We start from the raw sequence: 23,565 nt of genomic DNA on the forward strand, positions 1-23,565 counted from the left end.
AAAAAAAAAAAAAAAACAAAAAAAAAACTTTTAAAATTTCATTTGATTTTTCGTTTTTTTGTTCTTGTTTCAAAAACAAATAAAATGTTTAAGCCTATATAAACGAAAACTAAAAAAAAAAAAAATAGTTTATGGTTAAATTTAGTACAGATGTGTGTATGTGTGTATGCAAAAATATATTTGTGTATTTCAGTGATAAACGAAAATTATTGGACTTTTTCTACTCAATTCATTTTTTTTTTTTTGTTTTTTAAATTTTACTTAATTATTATTTTCGTTTGTGGTTTAGAAATTTATTGAAAAATGTCAGTTAAAAAAAAATTATTATATGGAAATACATACACACACATACATATTTTAATCAAAAAATTTATTTGTCAACTTACGCACACACAAGCACATATACACACGAAACAACAAAATTACATTAAAAACACAAAATGATTAAAAACAAAAAAAAATTTCTGAATATTTCTGAAAAAACATCAAAATAAAAATTATGAAATTATTTACGTACACACATATATAAAATGTATATATGTATATATATACAAAACAATAAATTATTAAAGTGGACTAAGAATGAGAATGAGCATTAACTATTAATCTACACTCAAAAAAATTCATTTTTTTTTTTTAAATTCCTTTAATTGGTCATTTATGGTTTCTGTGATTGGTTCGTTTACTTTGCCGATGCAGCGGATTCATCCCGTCCTAATTAGTACAAATGTGTTGTTTTTCAACAACTACGCCGTGGACATCGAACTGTCATTGAGGGTACGATTACAGATCGTGGACGAGTGGATTAGATAAGCCATTTAAGGAAAATATCTCGTCCAGCCCTGTCACAAATCCTGTACCTGTGACACACGCAGAGATAATGAAAAATAGTCTCCTTCCTGTCTATGCAACAGGTGCGACACTTTGTATTGAAGGGTAATCTAATCGTATATTCCGCCAACGCCTGGAATATCGTCTAAACTACCATCATGCAGAATGGGGTCTATACTAAAAGAAAGAAAAAATATTGAATTGTCGGTCAATATAATGAAAAATATTCGATATAAGCAAGTTTAAATTATAGAAATACGGCCAATGTACTAGTCTAAAACCCGAATTATAATACCAGCTATAATTTGGTTTTTGTAATATAATTGTTGATAATGTAATAGTAAAATGTATGGCATTTTTGCAAGTTAAGAGGTGTCATACGTATTTTTAATGTATAAGATGATTGTAGGTCCTACAAGTATCTGCATATTCTTTTTGAAAAATTATTTTAATTGTATCAAACTCTAAGCAATATTCCATTATCATTATATAGTCAAAACCTTTCCCATACCCCCGATTAAGTGGGTAATCAAGAAAATTTACAACAGATTTCCTTTATTTGGACCTTATCAGTTAAACGAAAATTTGTGTTTGAATTATACAAAACAAAAAGGTGTTTTCTTAATAAATTAAATTAAATTATTCTTAAATAGAACTAATTTCTATAAAAATTAATTTATTTTGTGTTTTTGTATTTATTTCTTGAAATTTTGGCTTGATTTAATTTGATAAACAAATTGGTAGGAATAACGCCCTTATTATATTTGAATAAATTTTATATGAACAAATTTAGGATGATTTTTGTAAGTATATATATAGAGTAGACGTATCACATATACTTTGAATTTATTTTCTAGTTAAATAGAATAAAAATATTGGATAATGTGAATTAATTATTTCTTAATTTATTAAACAAGATTATTATTATTAATTAAAAACTGTACATAGGATATGGTAAAGGATATAGAAAAAAGAAAGCTGGTATGAAAAGTGGAAGGAAAGCTGTAATTTTATTGATCTAAAGCCTTTCTGTTGTCTAAATAAATTGATACAAACGAGTACAATTTTGTATAACGAACAATAAACAAAGAAACTGTATTAGGGTCGCTTGGTATGTGATAGGGTATAGGTATAGGATCTATGGGATAGGGTCTATATTGGTAAAAACTTTTCATTCCGGACCTAATCTCCAAAGAGGGTGGTAAGATGTCCTTTAGTTTAGTATGACCAAAGCCTGGATTGTAACCAGTTCGTTCCAGATCGTTGTGATATAGACGAGATTGTGTATCGGTACCGTACTTTTTTCTTTGTCATAAAACTTTTTCATTTTCAAATATTTTTAGATTCGGTTTTTTGCATCTGAAAGAATTTGCACTTCTGTTGAAAACCAAATACTTATCAAATTAGAGATGAAAAAGTAACACTACTTCCAATGGGCTGCTGTAAAGCTACCCTTCGGTTCAGTGACTTATTTAATGTTCACGTTTGGCATTAACATTTTTGTTTGGAAAAATCGAATATATTTATCAATTGAAAATCTTCAAGCTTTTTATAATAGCAAACAAAAACTATCACATATGTAGTTCATTTCATCTAAATTGTTAAAAACAAACCATAGAGGTTCCAGGTAATAGGAAAAAATTTATGCAGTAAAACTTCCATATATTTTGTACTCTATAACGAAATCACCTTCTTAAGTTGACCAGATTTTCACCGCCCTTGCACCAAGTCCCTTTTTTACATGCAAAAGGTATCTCTTTAAAGGACTATTTATAGGTGCTCTAATATTCTGTCGGGATTTCAAAAAAATTTTGAGGTACCTCTTACCTACCTGTTTGAAATTCAAAATTTTATGTTTTCTGAATGTCGACTTCCTTTTGCTTATAGCAGGTGTAAAAAAAAACGCTTGCCAAAAAAACATGATATAACATTCCAAAAAACTAAGGGAAGGCACTTTTAAAATGAAAATAACAGAAAACTTATAGAAGAACATGAAGGAAAAAAATGTATTAAAATAAAATAATGAGGCAGAAGAAACCGCTGTATAACATGCACCATGGTAGAACAGCCTCCCTTATATTATTATACTGTGACTGTTTGTATGGATGCGACAGATTGTATGAATGTCAGTATGAGTAGAAAGAAACGGTATTCCTCCGTAGTTCTGGAGATTTTTACCGCAGTCACCATAAATTTTTAAAGCTACAATGAATGAATTATCTAAATTGACCCCCATATGCTTATAAAATTTAATCTTATCATATCTAACGCAATCCGGTGCGTCATTCCTTAAAATTTAGTAAAAACGTCACTAATATTGCGTTTTCAATACTAATTCTATTTAATTATAATTTTAAAAATCTAAAATCGCGATTGCATTTTCTATCAATGAATTCTCGTAATAATTTTGTAAAAATTTATGATAATTTTTTTTTGAGAATTATATCGTGCTTATATAATTAATTTTTAATAAGATCTCGTTTTGAATCAATTAACCTAATTAAAAACTAATAAATATTTCCTATATGTTATTTATGTACAAATTTTCAAAATGTTTCATTAAACCATCACTATTTTGTTTCCGCAGAAATTTATTAAATTTTTTATTAAATTTATTTAATCTGGTGTATATTGGGTTTATTAACTCAATAAAATAACTATGATTGAATATTTTTAATTAAAATAATTACTTAGTTTTTTTTTTGTCTTTTTTGTTTTTTGCAAGTTATAATGATTTATGAGTTCATAATTATATTTGTTTCTCCCCGTCATATACACACATTAAATAAATGTTCATTATTTTATTAAAATATTATTTTAATGACAGTCAGTCAGCCAGTAAATCAGACTTCCTCTCCCGTCCCGCCCCCTTGCTTTACTTTTCTGTATTGAATATTGCATTGAAATAAAATTATTATTAATAAAGTAGTATGAGATTGTATAGACGCTTTAAATCATAATATAATATTTATAGTGTTTATGTATGTATGTATTTAATTAATATTTTGTTTACATAATTTCATATAAAATATTTTAATATATATAAAATTATTATAACAATAATGAAAATCATAATAATTATTAAATATTTTATCTTATCGTAATTTGATAATAATAACGTTTTTATGCGAATGAAAAATTTTATAGTTTTTTAGTTGGAAAATTATTAAATAAAATCATAAGCATAATTGATAACTATGTATTGTTAGTGGGTTATTATGAATTGATTAGGAATATTTTTATTGATTATTCGAACATTTTATTAGGGGTAATTTCAATCTACCTTAAATGACGCGGCAAACAATACTCTTAAGTTGAGAATTTATACTATATTGTGGCTAATTATTTGCTTATCAAACTTGGTTATCGTATTCTAATTTACCCTATAAATTTATAAAAATTATTAAAATAGAAATATGTAAATTATTATTCCTTGTTATCATATTTCTTCCAAATCAAAAAAGAAATTTTTAAATCGAAAAAAATATTAAAAATTCTCATAATTGAGTACTCAAAAATATTGTAATGTATAAATACCTTTAAGATGGTAAACAGTGTTCCAACTCGGTAAAAACAAAATGTATCCAATTTCGAGAAAAAAATTGTATCCAGTCCCGTAAAATAGAATTATTATACTAAGCCGCCTAATTCGGTACTAATTAACTCATAATTAATATTAATTTACTTTATTCTGCAATATGAGTTTTATTACTCGTATTTATAGTAAATTCTTTATGAGACCACATACAACTTCTATTGCATTTAAATTGAAAAAGTTAAAGTCAGAAAATATATATTCTGTAGCTGCGGTAAAGGCAATTTACCATGAAAATTTTAAAAAATATATGCAGGCAACGCATTTCCTACTACACCTAGCTTACATTAATATGTTTCTAGTAATGTTTTTGTCTAAAAATTCTAGATTTGTACACAAGGAGGGTGGCACCAATTTAATATGGTATCTTTCTTACTTTCTTCTAACAAATTTTGAAATCTATTTATGGAAAAGCCAGCAAATAACATTTTTTTTTAATATAAAGCAATTTCGAGGTTTAATATAACCAGAACTTCGACAGTTTCATAATTTTTATTTGGTGTTTGAGAAAGAAATTTATCCATATTTTAGCAAAATTTTCAATTGTAGCCAATTTCGGCATTTTAGCAGTATTTTGGGAACGCTGCTTACATATTTAATTTTTTTAATTTAAAAATTTAAATCGTGAGAGAGTTTTTTTTGCTCTTCTTATAATATATTTTGTAGTCTCTTTTTACAATCATATTTTTCACTCACAATAATTACTCTATAATAGAACTACTTACTCTATATCGTCTGTTAAAGGGGACTGAATCTTCCGTATCCGTTTGTTTCGAATTTTTCTTTTTAGTATCGGAATAAACTTTCTTCAACTTTTGAATTATTATGACCCAATTAGAAGAAAAAAAAATTCGACATCAAATTTTTAAAGAAAAAAATTTCAAAATTTTTTTTTTTCAAATCGTAATTACATTTGAAAATTTAATTAAATTTATTATTCAATTTTATATGGGAATATTTAATTTTTCTTTAAAATATTTTAATTTTCATTTATAATTGCTGTTAATAATTGTTAATTCTTAAAGGTCTACCCAATCATGCCGTAGATTTTTAAAGAGCTACTTTTACTACAATGGGAAAAGAATTAAGATTGATTCCGGTCCTATATTCCAAAAATATTTTTTCCAATATAACAGGATAATGACTGATATAGAAAGTATGTAATACGAATAAGGAACATCAAGGTATAAAAAAATTATAATTAAATTAAGAAAATTCATAATTATCATACATTTAAAACAAACAGAGAGAACGAACACAAGAATAACCCAATTTCTCCTCTGATGCTTTCAAAATTTTAGAATATTTTGCATATATGCATTTCAATTGAATTTTATACAATTTTTTTTTTGGCAATTTTTTTTTTTTTGTTTATAGGCTCAAAATATTCAAAAAATTTTTAAAAAGTTCCTTTTAAGTATTCCATATATTTTTTTAGGCATAAAGAATGTAAATTTGTTTTGCGTATGTATGTATACATGTGTGCAACGTATGTATATATATGCATAATAGTACGTATAAGTGTTTATAATCATGTGTTGTCAAAAGAAAGAGAAAAGTCTATTAGAAAATAGAAGAAAAAATAAATAAAAAGGAATATAGAAAGGAATGAATGAACTAGAAACGTGTATATTGACGCACATGTTTGTGTATGAGCTTTCGAATATAGCACAAGGAAAAAAAAGAGAAAAACAAGAAGGAGATTTGTTTTTTTTCTCGTTTTTGGAAATTTATCCAACCATATAAAGATAAAACAGAGAGGGTAAATGTGTAAACTAAATTGTTTCAGTTCATTGAATATTTTTCCATTCCTGGTTGGGTAAATTTGTGGCTCACTCATTCTTTATCTAAATTGTGAGTTAGATATTAATTCTTACATGTGTATCTATATATTGAATATTATATAATTGAATATATTTTATCCATATAGTATTTCGAATTTAGATAATATTATTTTAATATAAGGTGTTTTTTGGAATTAATTTAATTTTTGATAATACGCTGTAGTGTAATAAGAAATAATGTAAAAATTTTTATAATTAGAAAAATTTTTTAGGTAAAGTCTAGAACTGATTCCATCGAGATCTATCGTGATTTGTAAGAACCGAATTTTCAGTTCCGAATCATTCGTTCAAAGTAATATTAAATTTTCTTTGAACTCTTATATATTTTGTAAATATTTCCTACTCCTATATAGTTTTTTCGTATATAGACCCACAATAGTTATACAATTATTGAGGCTACTTAAAAAAAATTGTAATTATAGTCTGCACTGGAGTGAGTAAAATTTTTAATAAAATGAAATTACACCGTTTACTTTCTAAATACACTTAAAATACTGAAAGTGATTTGTAGTAAGTTGTTTTGAAAACATTAAGCGTGACTCTTAAATTTTCAGTTATTATTTCCAATTGCAAAAAAAGATATTCTATACCGTTATAAACCGTTTTTAAGCTGAAGAGGTTAGACGGCAGAGAATTTTCTATGCGAGTGTGAGGTTGTTGTCTGTCTAAGGCTAAAGTGCTTCAGGCGGGCTTTTGTGATTTCTTCACGGCTGCAGATAAAAGTAATATCTAACAATAGTAGATATAAGTCTAGTATAACAAACGATTTTACGGCTCAATGTGAGTAGGACAAAGACTTCGGCCCCCAACCTGCGAGATTTCCGAATAATCTTTCGAATTCGGGAATTGACTTTGATTGCCAAAAGAATGTTGTTATTGCATATAGAAATGCCAATAAGAATGTCTGTTCTGGCGCATACTTAATTGCTAGTTTTGAATTATTCATCAGCTAAGAAATGACCCTGTATATTGTCTTATATTACATACGATTAAGTGCTTTATCCAAATCTTTAAAAATAATATTGTTAGGCTTTTGTTTTTTCTTGGAAAAAAAAAATTTTTTTTTTCTCTTATTTTTTTTTTCGTATTTTATTTGGTTTCTTTATTTCTTTTTTTTCTTCTTGTTCTTGTCGAATTTTTCGACAAATTTTCCCCGTTTTATCATTTTGTAAATATCTTCATAATTTTTGTTTTTTAAATTTTTTTTTCAAGAACTTTACACACAACAAGAATAAAAAACCAAATATAAAAATATAAAAGAAAAAAAAAAACAAAACCATTACAAAAAAAATATAAAATAATCGAAAATCGTGTTACGCAAAAACAAACAGAATAAAAATAAAAAGACAAAAAAAAATAATAAACATATAACGGGCATCAAAAAAAAAAAAACATTTAAAAAACAGAAAAAACCGTAACAAGGACGCAAGAAAAAATATCATATATAAAAGATTAACAAGAATAAGAACAGAAAAGAAGTGCAAAACAAAAAAAAAAAAATAAAAAACCAAAAACGGAAACACACATATAATTTTTTTTTTTATAACAGTAAATTTTAAACTATAAAGAGGATAATATTATGTTGGATATGTTGAAATTGAAATCCTTGGAATGTTTAGCTGATAAATTATCAAGATCTGATATTATTACACAACAAACAACACCATCATCACCAATATTATTACCGTTATCGTCATCAACATCACCAACATCATCAGCAGTAACAGCAACAGTATTGCCATCACCATCAACAGACGTCTCAGAATTAACATCATCATCTGGAATAACATTAACAACAAAGACGGCAACAATTTCTGGTGTTGGTGGTGGTAATAATACAAAAACGGCAGCACTATTTGTTAAAAAACATAAAATTTATCAACAAAATTGTAATTTTAATTCAATTGTAGCAGCTAAAGTGGCAGCAACTGCAGCAGCAGCAGCAGCAGGTGTAACAGGAACACCACATTCAAAAATCTTATATTCACGTTTACATCAAAATCATTATCATCGTTTAAATTCCTATCCATATTCACATTTAACATATCATCCGTATCAGAGGAGAGAAATAACAAGTTGTTCTGTAACACAATTACCGCATTTAGTTAATACGATACGGTAAGTTGAAAGTTTTCTGTTCTTCTTAAATTTTTTATCTTTTATATAACTTACATATTCATTCTCATTTTCCTTTTCATTTTTATTTTCTTTGAATTGAAAAAAAAAACAAACAAAATTTAGATGTTAAAGTTGTTTTTACAGTTAGAAAACAAAAAAACATAAAAAACTAATTTTTTTTTTAATTTTTATACATTTTTTACAATATTGCATATCTATAGGCGCACATATATAAATATTATCTTTACTTTGATGATGCTCCAATGGTTTCCTATATATAGGGCATTTTATGGACTATACTTAAAATATTTTTATATAACGAGTATAGTTACGTGTGTACCATAAATTATAAAGAAATTGAAACTTTGAAAATTATATCAATTTAAAATGAATAAAAACATGAGATCCTTTAATATGTATATGTACATAAATATGAGATGGAGTGACCATTAAATTTAAACGAAAAAAAATTTGATAATATGAAAACAAAATTTTCTTATATTGTCCATCTCATGTAATGTAAACTATGAATTATTTCGGGGGTTCTAGTGAGCTTGCATGCACGGCTAACTTTAGTTGTTCCCATAGGGAATATAAGACCTACACAAAACAAACCTTATTAGGGGTCATTCATTTTATTTCTACCCATGTCATTGACTGGTGTATATTTTTTTGTCATTCTGTTTTACTTTCCTTGGCAGTACAGGAATTGTGCAAAACTTCCGCATTGACTACCGTACCTATCTACTGTATACATTGTTATGCCCTGTAGAAGGCCGAATCAGAAAATGTAAGATGTATAAAAAACGGCAAATAATTAAAGATTTTATTACAAAAAATTTGAATTCTGTATATAATGTACAATCTGTATATAATCTAAAAATTGTATGTATATATGGTCACTTTATTATAAATTAAATTTAATATTAATGGAATACATACTACCCTTTTAATATTTAGATACGTATTTAATGGAATAAACCTACACATATATCAAAAGCGTTATATATATGTTTTTATATAATATATGAGTGTTATACATGCCTTTATACTCATATGAGCATGCATAATATGAAAGTTATGTTATAGTAGGTACTTGATATAATATTATATTTTCTTATTATAAGAATATATGTTATAATAAATACACATATTATATATGTATATACATTAGAAATATGAGAGAATGTTGGCCCCTTTATAAAATTAAATCATTATATAAATTTTTAAATTTTCTAATGTTATACTTATTATACATAAATATTATATAATAGCAATATTATATTATAGTTTATAATATCATTAAAATTAATAAAATAACAAAAGGATGGGGTGTTAATGTTTCTCTTTGATGTAATTTATAAGATTGATTAAATATAATGTACTAAACATATAGATATACACATATATTATTTATATAATAATATATTATGTAAAGAATTAATTACTTATGTGTTTATTTTTATGATTTGCTTTAACAAAGTAATTTATTATTATTTTATACGTAAATAGTTTATATAATATAAATAATATGTGAAATAATGATGAATATGAGAATAATATTATATATTATTATAATTTGTAAGTATGTATACAGTATGTACATATATATGTATAGGCATTTTTCATATTTGTTTATTATATTCAATTGTGATTATCTTTTCATCCATATTAATTCCTAATTCTTTTATATTATTTTATTTGAATGTTATAGTATTGTTAAATGATAGTATTAAATTTGTTTTATATGTATGTAAAGAAATTATAGGTATAACATTACATAATTTTCTGATTTTATTTTGGGATATTAAAATTTACTATTAAAATTTTTTTTATTTAATTGGTTTGTATAAAAATTATGGAATGTTATTAATAAAATATTTTCAAAGAAAAATAGAAATTGTAGTTTTTAAAAAATTATTGAAAAAATTTTTATGAATTTTGGTTTTTGCACAGGAATGTATATAAGAATGTTAGAAAAAATAGTATGGGGATTATTTCAGTATAATACTACGGTTCCAGGATAATACGGTCTACCTATTAGTGAGGCTTCAGTTTATTGAAAAAATAAGTTTTCAATAAACTGAAACCTCAAGGAAATAAATAATAATTTTTCCGTTTCACTTGTATTTAGTATTTTGTGAGTTCTATATTGAACTTTTTCGATTCTTACAGTTTATTATTCTAATATTTGGCCAATTACATAATTAGTAAAAAAACGTTACTTTCCTATTTTCAATTTTTAAATATGAATTGCAGAATTAGAATTTTTTTTTAAAAAACTATTCACAATAGTAATTTGATTACCAGGTTATAGGTAATCAATAGTGTACTCCATATGCCTGCAGTGCTTCGACATAATCTCGGTGAGAATTCTCAAGAAACCCTATATTTTTTTCAAATCGCTTCCGGTCATAATCTTGTAGACGCTCCTTGGCCTGTCACATAACCAGAAAATTTTTCAAATTCTCTGACCGTCTTCTCTCAGATTCCTTTCTTAGTTACAAACGAATAGTAAACCACATGATTCCGTGAAAGGTTCCGGGACAAGGACTTATACTTGCAAATACGTCAATTGTTAGACTTGCAAACATGTCAGCAGCCACATTTCCGTCTACGCCTTAATATCCTGGCACCCAGCACAGATTGACTTTGCAGCGGCTACATAATTCATTAGTCTTCTGAAGACCACAGCTCCGTACTGCAGCGGAGGTTGCTAAAAACAAATTAAGCACTCCGATTTTCTTCAGCCCCCGGCTTCTATTTTCAAGCTGAATCGTATGCACAAATAAATGGCATGCACCTGGGTCTCAGATACGGTCGAAAACGTTCTCATAGGTTTGAAGAATTTGGTTCTTGGCCCAAACATTCTCGCATCCATTTTCATAGTTTTCTTTCACCCGTTAGTGTACCATCTGATGATGTGTGACCTCGCAGGGAAAGCAGCTTGATTAAATTGTTTTCGAAGAGAAAACTCCGATATTCTCTTTTCAATATGCCCACACACACGAATTGTATTCAGGTACTTCAACTTCCAGTTAATCACATCATTCATTTTTTTGTTAAGAAATTTTTTCAATTGATTTTAAATCCTTTAAATTTATAAGGTGATAATTTTATTTTATTGTAAATTAATATTTATACCATAAATATAAAAATAGCTTTTAAAAAATTGAATTTTTTTTTTTTCCAAAAAAAAAAAATTTTTATATAAAAATAAAGAAAAAATTTTCTTATCAATTTTTATAAAAATAATTCTCATATGAGTCAAGGTGTTTCTGTAATCATAACTTAACATATTGTCTGTACATTTTACAATTTATATAAATAGAATTTACGGATAACAGCGACCATAATAAATTATAAAGGTCTACAATATTTTAGTATACTGCGTCATATGGTCATGCCATGCTATGATAGGATCGTAAGTTTAAATTTTATGTTGTTTCTTGTACTAGACATGTGTAAGTTTTAAAATAAAAAAATTCTATAAATTTTACAAAAAAAAAATTTTTTTTTGTACATTTTTAAAATTTTTTTAACCAGACTTTTTATTTTATGTATACATGTATGTAGTTGAATTGGTATAGGGTTTGTATGTATTGTTTACGTGGTATTAATAATTTTTTGTTATATGCAACGTGAAATCAGGTTTATGTTATGATTTCTTGGAACTAAACACATTGTAATTATGGTTATTTACGTTTTGTTGAATGAAGTATTTACTCGTGATTTATCACAATGCTTTCTGTTTGAAACTTTTAAATGAAGTACAGTTACAGAAAATATTCCATTCGTTAGACTGGTTGAGAAAAATTTAGTTATAGCCGGATTTCTTATTATTTCGTCATTATTTATATCTTCGTCTTCGTCATTCGAAATATCGCACGAATACCGCACGAATACCGCACGAATACCATACGAAGTAATATACTATTTACTCTGCACGTATTATGAAGTTAGAATTTCACACTCCAAATTTGAATTTGTATTTTACCTCCTCCCATCTTAGATGTCATAAATTAGAAATGAGATTGACAATCAGATGATAAAGAAAGTATTTGAAAATTTTTTTTTCATTTGTTTTCCGCTTGTATTTTGTAGAGAGTGGAATATTTTCGTAAATATTGTTGCCGTTTTTTGAAAATTTTTAAGAGAGAGGCACTGTAGAGAGCATCGAATTTTTGACAGCAAATATCTTTCGCCAATTCTTTCTAAATCAAAGTGTATGAGCGGCATATTACGTGATTCATAAAAATTACTGAAATAGCTGTAATCATTTGTTGTCAAAATTTCACCATTCTTTTTAGATAATATTCTGGTTTTTGGTAATTTTTTTCTCACAATTGGTCGACTATAAATTCTTTTTCGTTTATAATATTGGTTGTTCGTATTCCTTTTTGTGTTCCGTAAACAATAATTTTTTATCCCATAAAGTAGGAATTAGTATATATAGAAATAAAATAAACACAAAAAAAAACCAAACACAAAAAACAACCTTAAAAAAAACCTGAGCTTATTGTTACATTGGTACAGCGGATAAAAAAAAAACCATGTAAAAATCAAGAACTAAAAAAAAATTTTCTACTTTGGACAGCCTGATGTAGATTGATGCTTTTGTTTTTTTTTTATGGTTTTCTGTTCTATTTTTCAGGTGTTTTAAAATAGAGTACCACAATTTTATATTATACATACGTACATACATATATATGTACATAAAATATAATGAAAGTAATTTATATTTTGCTCCTGTGAATTCTTATAGACAATATGCTGTTAGTTTTTTATAAATAGAACCTGGTTTTTTTTCAACTTACAACAAATAACAACAAAGAGAGAGTGAAAGAGAGAGTGAAAGAGAGAGAGAGAGAGTAAAAATACACCATAGTTATATCATGTTGGGGTTTTATCCTATTGTAAATTGGTGATATACAATTTAATATTTCTATATATATAAGGATTAAGCAGATATTTCGGGTTTTTTTTTACTAATATTTCTATAAATGCATACATACCTATACATACACTTTTATAACATAACTATATTTATTAATGTGTTTTATATTCGCTTGTATATACGTGCATAAATAATAGAGGCGACAAAACATATTCATCAAGGGTCATTTATCATCTATATGTTGTACCTGCTATATGAGAAACATTATCAAGAAAATACAAAAAAAAAAACAATTCAAATGGGAAGTTTAAAAGTAGCCGTGTTAACTTCCGGATACTTATAAAAAATAACAATTTATTTTGGACTAAATGCAAAAAAAAAGTAATATAATAAAATAATAATTTTTTTTTACGGTTCAAGTTTTTTTTTTCGCTAGTGATATTAGTTCGTATAGCAGCCTTTTATAGTCTCTAACTTGATTTAAAATTTATAATTGAATAAAGCAAGTTGATTAAAAACTGGATTACAAAAAAAGTAAGTTGTACTTACTTACTAAATTCTTGATAAATATATTTCACGCGATGGTTAAATACGCGAAGGCTAAATTTATCTCGGAAGGCCAGACACCTGCAAGAAAAGCTTAGTATTAGGTCATCAGAAAGTATCAAGAGCATAGGAGTAGCATTTTCCTCCCGCACTATCTTCCAAATGCTTTCTTTGGTGATGTAAGCAAAATCTAGGCATTAGTATAGAGAAGATGCCACAGAGAGAAGACAAGTATACAGACAAATCCTTATAATACAAAAATAAAAATAATGAAATAGAAAAAGGCGGACACTATGAAATTAATACTCGACCTTGGCATTCAGGTTGAACGCAAGCATGTTGTAATTAATATGCAGCTTGGAGTAGAGGATATCGATTTCACACTTTCCCTGAATGCAAAATAGAATAAGCAGAGAAGAAAGATTTTTTGAAAGCATTTAGAGAATATCGTGAGAGTGTCCTCGCGGCAATATGCGAATAACGCTAGAAAACGGCAACCGAAATTTGATAACGAATTCAGAGAGATTTTTCCCGTGTACGAGTGTTGTATAGCAAAGAAAGATATCTTGAAAATCTAGCAGTTACAGGAACAATTGTAATAAAACAAAGTTCAGTAGAATCCATTCAACTTGATAGAATCGGAGAAGCGACGTCTGGATATTTAAGAATTTAGTGGAACTCTCTCATTATTGAAATATGCCACTTAACCTCTATAATACTCACATCCGTCATTGTTCTTCGAATATAAATATTTTTGAATTGAATTACATTCGTTCACACTATTCATATTAAATGCGGAGAGTGTAATTTAAAATATCCAACAACAAAACTATACGATATTGGTCTCGAATGAATAAAAAATAATAAAAAAAAGAAAATATGTAAGGCTTATTGTTGATGGAAGTCCGTTGTACTAAAAGTAATGGAAATTTATAGATTTTCATAAAGCACACATATGTTTCATCTACCTTAAACTATATAAAAACAAAACAAGTGAAAAAAAAAATGTATGAAAACAGTAGCGCTATACCGTAGTAAAGCCAGTAAAGAAAAATGAATTAAATGATATTTTCGCGATAAAACGCAAAAAAAAAAAAAAATAAAATAAAAAAACTAAAATTAATGTTCAAAAACTTCAAATTGCTTTCATTTTTAATATTTTTTTATTTGATTTACATATTTATTAATTGAATTTGAAAGCAGAATACAAATAAATTTTTTTTTTGTTTGAAAAAATGATAAATTTTGGACACCGTGAGTGCCATTTATTTATTTTTTGTAAATTTGTGGAATACAATTGGGTTTGTGATGAAGAAGCCATTGATCATTTGAAAACGAACGAACGACGGAACAATTTTGCCCCGCGTAGAGCCGAACACTCACAGATATAGTGAAAAATAGGGTCGCTCTTGTGCATTTCCCGGTATCTGCAACATAAAGTATTGGATGGTAATCGTAGTCTTGTCGCATGTATCCCTAACGACCTGTGTTCTGTGTAAAGAGAAGAAGAGTCCATCCGATTTTCTAAGGTTGTATTTTGGCCGTATTATTCAACCCGTCCAACATTTTGAAAGGGTTTTCAACATGTAGTCATGCTGCCTGTATATATTTATTATCTGTCGCTTATCGATTCTACTCAGCTTCCTTATCACGACAAGTTGGAGTTCCCGCGAGGAATTTAAAATGATTGCTAACTAGCTAAGTGAAAAATAGAATTTCGTATTTCATTCCTTGCCACTGTTGCTTGCGTGGTGTGATGTCTATAAAAATCTGCACATGATCTTAATAACAAGATTTGTAATACTGAACAAGGTTAAATTCAATTTTAGTTCGTAGTTTTCTAACAAATTTCCTTCCGCTATGTATGCATCTTTGCATGTTGCATAAAGACTCTATGTTTTTGCTCATAAATGCTTCAAACTACCAAAGTCGGATTTTAATACTAGCAATCGCATACCCTGTCCGTTAAATGTGACAGAGTGAATTTCTTTTACAATGTATTTTGCAATATAACCTTTTATATTCGATTTGACATACGAAAAAAAAAAAAATTTTTTTTTTCGGAAATTTCATAAAGTCGCATAAATTCTTTAGCTTATCGCAGCGCTTAAAAAATATCATCAATGATGTAAAATTTAATTTTATTTTTTTTTTTTTTTGGTGTGGTTAAGAATAAATAGATTTAGGGTTACGGGTAAAATTTTGTTAAAGAGAGAATATCTTTGTGGTTAAATTTTCAATGCGAGATTTTCTCTTTGTTTTTTTTTTGATATTTTTTAATTTTCTTAAGTGTAGTTCTTGATTCGCGCAAAATTATTGCATATACTCAAATAATTCTTTTATAATTAAAAATTATCTAATAAATTTTATAATAGTGCTCCTAAAATTGCTTATGGATTTAATGAAAACTATGTTCTATAAGTAAAATTAAACGCAAGAGGTATGTGTGCAAAAGTATTACATAATATTATGTATTCAATCAAGATTATAATTAAGTTCAATAAATAATTTAAGATGGTTTTCACCATTCCATTCTCTTCTTATAATGATTGTAGAAACTATAAATATTTTAATATTAATATACATTACGTATAACACACGTTATTCATGACTAAAAATTTTATTGTAAACATAAAATGAATACAATAAAATAGTAACTAATAAAAATGTTGCTAAACAATGATGATTAAGATTTTCAAAATTTTAATCGGAAAAATAATGTTCTCCTGAATTTATGCAAAATAAAATTATTATTAAAAAAAAATTCAAATCTTAAAATTTTTGTCTTATTAAAAAATTTTCAAAATTCAAAATTTTAGAACTAAGTGAAGAAAAGTAAAAAAAATTTAATGTTAATTGTGTAAATTAAGGAGAACTTTATTCAGATTCAAACAAAGATTATGATAATTAAGATTATATTTAGAATAAAATAAAATTTAAGATTATATTTTCCGAAATTAAATTATTTTTAATTTATTTTTTCTATTAAAACGAAATTTTTCGAAATAGTCAATTCAAAAATTTTGAAATGAAGGCAGCAGCGTCGCCAAAATGATATTTTTGTAGTAAAAGTGCTACTTTTTGGGTTAATTCTACTTAATTTTCGGAGTTGCTACATTTCGACTATTTTGAAATGGTTTTTCTTATTTTACTTTATTGTTCTAAAAAAAAAGCGATTCTCATTTGTATAGTTTTTTATAGTTTTTGACAATTATTTTAGGTTTATTACTACAGTAAAACCCGCTTAAGTGCATCTCAAATTTTTGTGAGCACTTATCCGAGAAAAGCTGTTAACCGAATCTGTTTTATTGCGCAAATAAAAGCAACTAATTGGGTTTTCAATAATGTCACATTATTCGAAATATTAATATTAAAATATAGGTGGCAACCGCCCGCAAACAAAAGAACGGAAGCCCAATTGAGCGGTAACTTAATTAAGCGGTAATAAACTGGAATTACTACATAACTTAATGGTAGGTATTAAAGCTGTTATACCTCCGATTTGCTATATGAATATTTTAAATTTACCATATTGCTCTGCTGGAATTGAATAGGGTTTTTTACAATTAAATTTAATCAAATATAATTTATCAAATACCTAGTTATGAAATATAATCAGTAGAAATTATTTAAAAAAAAAATTAATCTAATAGAAAACTTAGAGGCAAATCTAAATAAATTAATTATTAAGGTTTATGATTTTGTGTCTATGAAAGGGATTAATTAAACTTGTAATGTAGAAATATTTTTCATCTTTCGGAACAATATTTTAAATGAAATGAACTGTTCTACGCTTAACCTACCTCCCCAATTCAAGTGGCAACCTTGATTATAGGCTCAATATATCAATATACTGGTAAACATCTTCAAGGATTATCCCTTTCAATATAAATTATAATTAAATTTACAAAATTTTATCAAAGGATTTAAATTTTTCTGTATTTCCAATTGATTTTCAATTTTATCAAAAAAAAAAATATTTTTAAAATGTTTTTCTAATGACTTTTTAATTTACTAAAATGTCAGACAATATGAAAAATAAGTAAAACATAAAAAAAAATTACAATATTTTTATATGTGTAAGTGTGTACATGCATAAATATACTTAAATATGTTGACTTAAAGTGATAACATTTTACTAAAGAGAGTAAACAATAGAAAGAAAATTTTATGATAAGAGACGACTTGAGTTTTAAAGGTATAAAAGAAAAAATTCATATTTAATGTTATAATTTTTATCCCAAATGTTTCTGTTTTCTACCATTCATGCCATTTCCACCAATTCAACAAAAATATACATTAATTCTAACTATTTTACAATTTAATAATGCCATTGAGAGGAGAAAAGAAGCCGCTATCCGTATCATGTGCAAACAATTCAATTTTATTTATTTTAACATTACCTTAATTTTTTCACCATAAACCTCTTCCTCCATCTTCATCTTCATTTTACGGTTTGTATAATAGAATAATAATATTTACTAAGATATTATACAATATTATGCTGACATACTTACATATTACATACATTACAAACACATAACATACCTAATTTTAATTTCAGATTTTTTTTTTTTACAAAAATTAAATTTCACTTTTCTCTTATATATTTTTTGTTTTTTAGTTTTTTGAAATAAAAAAGTAATTTTGTTTTTCTCATTTTCTTTCTGTATCTCTTGTGTGTGTGTTACTTTTTACCTATGGAAACGAATAGGGTACTTTTTTAGTACTTGATTTTGAAATTTTTAAGAAAAATGGAAAAAAAATTCCAAATTGATGAATCTTTTCGTTGTCATTTAATTTAATAAATAAAAATTTATGTAAATGTTAGTCACGATTATTAATTAGGGTTTCTACTCAATGAGCCGCACCTTCAGGTGCTCTTTTGTATATTTCGGCCGGAATTACATCATAATAATTAATGTTGGTATAATTATTTTCTAAAAATTTTGATGGTGTTCGATCAATATGTAAACAAAAGATTTGACTTAGTCTCAAAAGAAAAATAAAAATTGATTCACCATAGCTCATTTCTCGAAAAGTTATTCACCATAGCTCATAGCTCGAAATGGGCAAGCAGAAAATTTAGTTTTTCAATGGGCAAGCCGAATTGATTTTTAATAAAGTTTGTTATTTGTTAACGGTTACGGTAGGCTCATCACCACATCTAGTAAAATCGATGACTATTGTTATTTACAATATCGTGCACCAACCGTATGATCCTCCAGGAGCGAAGAAGGAATAAAATAAAAATTGTTAACGGTATTCGGGTTTCTTCACTCTAGATTTTTTCCTTCGTATTTCTGTAGTGGAATTATAAACAAAATTGAGTTGATTTTGACTTAGACATAACAATATAACTATTATTAAGAGCATGCGAATTATCGAAAATAAAAAGCATTAGGGATCAAACAAAATATCACCTTCTACTACTATATACGCATATACATATATTCATTATTTTACATACACACATATAGAAATTTTATATATATATAAATAATTTGAATTTCTATTCTTTGTATTTTTTTTTCTTTTTTCATCTTTCTATATAGAGCAATGAAAGCAAATACATGCACGGATACTGTCATTGTCAACAATAATAACAATAACAGTAATAATAATAATAATATTGAAAATGTTGCAGACTTAGCATCATCAGTAATAGATATAAAACCAATAATAACAACAACAGCAGTAACAACAGCAACAGGAGTAATAACATCACAAGTACCAGCAATAACACAATCAATAGTAATGGTCCCCGGTGATATAAATACTACTAGTAGTAATAATAATAATAATAATGATGATGATAATGATGTTACACAACAAAATAATAATAATAATAATATAATTTATAATAATTGTAAAATAGAAAAATATACAAATGAAAATGAAGATGATGAAATGAATAAGGATCAACCAGATCCAGATCATATTAAAATGTTTGTTGGTCAAATACCAAAAACATTAGATGAAATACAATTAAAAGGATTATTTGAGGGTTTCGGTCGTATATATGCAATTAATGTATTAAGAGATAAAATAACAGGTGTTAGTAAAGGTAAGTGTTAATGAAAAATGAGAAAAATTAATTTCTTTCTCCCATTCCACACAACCAGCCCCCCCCCCCTTTCATTATTCTTGAAATTTTTAATTGTTTTTGTTTTAAAATTTTTTCTTGCTATTTTAAAAAATTTTTTTTTTTATTATTTTAAAAATTAAATTGTTTAACTAACACTTTTAGTTCATATTATTTTTAAATTATGTAAATGTGTTAAAAGTTTCGTACTTAATAATACCAACCAGTCTTTTATTAGTGTGTCAGAGTTAAAATAGAATTAAGAAATTTAATGTCATCGAGAATGTTATCCTTTTTCTCTATGTTTCTGTTTGGGATCACGAAACAAAAAAAAAAAGTTATACATTTTTTGAAATTTTTTATTATTTTCAACAATTTTTAAATAGAAGAGAGAATGGGGTTATATAGGGGTTGAATTAAAAGCTAACAATTAAGAATTTGTAATATTTGAGGGGGGAGAGAAAGTCGTCAGAGAGAAATTTGTAAAAGTTCTTTAATTTTATTTGTTAATTGTAGAAGTTTTGTATATATTTTTTTTAAATGAGTAGATTAATTTAGTTTTTTTTTTTCTCTATATAATTTAGTAATTTGTATAAATTAGTTAAATAGTTATTTATATTAGTTTAAATTATAGTGACATTAAAAAATATTAATTGCATTTTTGTTTTGAATTGGAAAAGTTTTTTGTTAGTAAAGAATTATAAAATTAAAATAATTACTATTCAAGTATAATAGTTGAGTTTTTGAAAAAGGCGGGCTTTAGCCATAATTGGGTATAAAATTTTACAATTAATATAAATGTACTTAAAATAATGAGTTCAATTTGTCCCCAATATGATATTAATTAGGTCCCCTACAAATTGTCTTGTTGGACTTTGGTAATTGCGATAGCTTTTCAAAAACGCCTTTGATTTCTCTATAAAAATAATTGTTTTAATTTTAAGACACTTGGTGTTTTGAGTAAAGTACCATGATTATTAGGACTGTGTCCTTGTCATGATGGATTTATTTCAGACCTTTCGTGGAGAGAAGTCAAACGCGAGCAAAGGACAAGGATATTATCTGGCCTAGCCACACATTTTGACTAAAATGTAGAGTTTGTGAGGTAAGGCCATGTAAAGTTGAATTTTGTAGAGTTAGAAGCTTGGCTCTACCTAATTTTTGATAGTTCGATACTATTATGCAGTTTTTGCAAAATTTTTACTTTTTTTTTTTTAGTATGATATAGCCATTGTTATACTTCTTTGCATTTTTTGAATTTGTTGGATGTCGGCAGTTGTTAAGTAATGTGTTTGACATAAGTGTTTCGCATCCATTAATTAAAAAATTGTGAATTCTTGATCTTCTTTCTTCGGTTTTCTTCATTCGAACGCTCTTTCAATATTGTTATTTATGGTCCCTTCTTTATGGCCTATGTAGAATTTGCCGAAATCATTCGATTATGTTTCGTATACCAATTATTGTTTATTTAATTTTTGTTGAACTTTTTCTCTGAAGAATTCAAGATCCACCTCAGATACTGAATTTAGATGACCGAGTGATAAGTTTATATGTCCAAGTAAGCTGTTCTGTCAGTAAAATGCGTTCATATTTAACCTCCAAAAATTTTTATTTTTCCCTCAGATGAGTCTGATGTGCTTAGCTTAATATTCATTTTTGATAACTTCTTCATTTTTATCAAGGTCATCAAGAATCTGTAAATGTATCATCTTTTTTTATAATAAAAGTGAGTTAACCGTTCATAGCAACATCCTCATGTAGTTTTATACGTATAAATCTTCACGGATCGTATAGTCCACTCAAATTAAATTCGGACTCATGTTTTTGTTTAATATAACAGAGTCATTTATGTTTCATTCATTTTTTAATAAGAAAAATAACCTAATTACCAGCAGAATGCGAAACCAGCAGGATACCTCGTTAAAGAACAAAATTTTTAATTATAGAATTGTATACTATTTTTTACTTCTAATTTCCAAATAATTTTCCCAATTATGTAGTATAACACTTTTTAGAAACTGGCAATAATGATTCTGAAAATAAAAAATTACAAAGTTTAAAATAGTTGTTGTTTGAATTTTCTTTCTAATTAAATGTTATTGTAATGTTAAGTGTCTTGAATCTCATATGATGTTAAGTAACAAGTTAAAGATTTCATTTACAAGGATGCGGTAAAAATTTTCTTTACCATTGTTATTAAATGGAAACTTTATACTTATTTATATAAAATTTGAATTTTTAAAAATTTCTTCTTTTAAAACGACAGTTTTTGTTGAGTTTTTGGATTTAGTTATATTAGAATTTTAAAATACAAAATATTTTGGAAATTGAAAACATTGTAAGTTTTTATAACATACGGTGGGAATTCGAAACGTTCTAGTCAAATGCAGTGCAGCATAAACAAAAATAAATGTAACTTAAAATTGCGACGTTTAAAAGAAACAATTTGAGGAGCCGGTTTTAAGTAAATTAAGAGTAGATTTTTTTTTACCGTTTTATGTCAATAATATTCGAAAAAATTGAGATGTATAGGAATTTTGACAGTCTATTTTAAAATGGGGTATGAATTTGAGAAATTTGTTAAGGCAATTTTTTCTTGTACTTTTAAAATTTCTAAGTCTTTATTACAAAATTCAAAACTTTTCACGTATTTTTTATTAACAGCCATTTTTTTACATAAATTGACATACTTTTCCGGACTAATGCTGCATGTGACATGAAAATTGTGTATAACCAAGTTGTAGAGAATAAGGCAGCTTACATCGCTAAAAGTAATTTTTGAAATATTTAACGTTTTGTGAAAAATTTTCAGTTTTCTTCTCACAATATCATGTTTAAGGACCTATATCTCGAAAACATGAACCATTCACGTTGTGAAAGTTTATTAGCTGAGAAAAATAAAGTTGCAAACATTAGCTTTTGAAAGTTTTATGGATATTTGTTATGATAGACTGGTTTTTGCCAAGATGATTTTCTTAGACCTTCAAAACTATCGCTAAATGTCCGAGTTCTTCTCTCCTCCACACGAAAAATTGTTTTCGTAAAAACCTTCAAGAAATCACCCCGCGAGAATTATAATATCAGTTTCAGACGAACCAGTATACACAAAACTAAATTTATATCATTAGAAATGTCAAAATCTGTCATTCTCAAAAAAACTGAAAATGTTACGTAACATCAGGATTTTTCAACCCATTCAACAAATTTTAGAGTCATTCATTAAAATCATATTGCTATACAAAATTTTATAATTTAATTATATTCATAATATATTAGAACATGAATATTGCAATAGATGGCGCTCAATTAATTATTTTTAATGTTGTAGTTTGAAAACTTGTTGAATTCCCCTCGTGAATTTTATTTTGTTCGTATTACCGTTAAATTGTATAAGTTTAGAATTAAATTTAACTTTAGTTTATACATTCATTGTATGTAAAGGAAATCCAAGTTATGCAACTGGGGTAATAAAGTAAAAAGAGAAAAATAGTTTACTTTTTTTTTTGTTGTTTCGAATTGTTTTGTTTCTAAAAAATTTTGTTTTTGTTGTAACTTTTGGTCCGAAAATTTAAATTGCATCAACATGCATTTTATATTCATGTATAAAAAGTTTTTTTTTCTCTCACTCTCTCTTTTCCTGTTTTATTAA

General features: G+C 26.4%; 1 protein-coding gene across 2 annotated transcripts in view; it reads left to right on the forward strand.

Moving 5' to 3' along the window:
* The window catches only part of LOC129615935 (CUGBP Elav-like family member 1), a 123,795-nt gene that overhangs the window by 16,888 nt on the left and 83,342 nt on the right, over positions 1-23,565 (forward strand). For both annotated transcript variants that reach the window (XM_055531365.1, XM_055531364.1), the window contains exons 2-3: positions 7,483-8,388; positions 19,387-19,898. In XM_055531365.1, the coding sequence (XP_055387340.1) occupies positions 7,850-8,388; positions 19,387-19,898 (1,051 nt within the window). In that variant the 5' untranslated portion in view covers positions 7,483-7,849. The remainder of the gene's footprint in view (positions 1-7,482; positions 8,389-19,386; positions 19,899-23,565) is intronic.

Source organism: Condylostylus longicornis, unplaced genomic scaffold (assembly GCF_029603195.1).
Source record: "Condylostylus longicornis isolate FDR11 unplaced genomic scaffold, ASM2960319v2 ptg000153l, whole genome shotgun sequence".
Lineage (NCBI taxonomy): Eukaryota > Metazoa > Arthropoda > Insecta > Diptera > Dolichopodidae > Condylostylus > Condylostylus longicornis.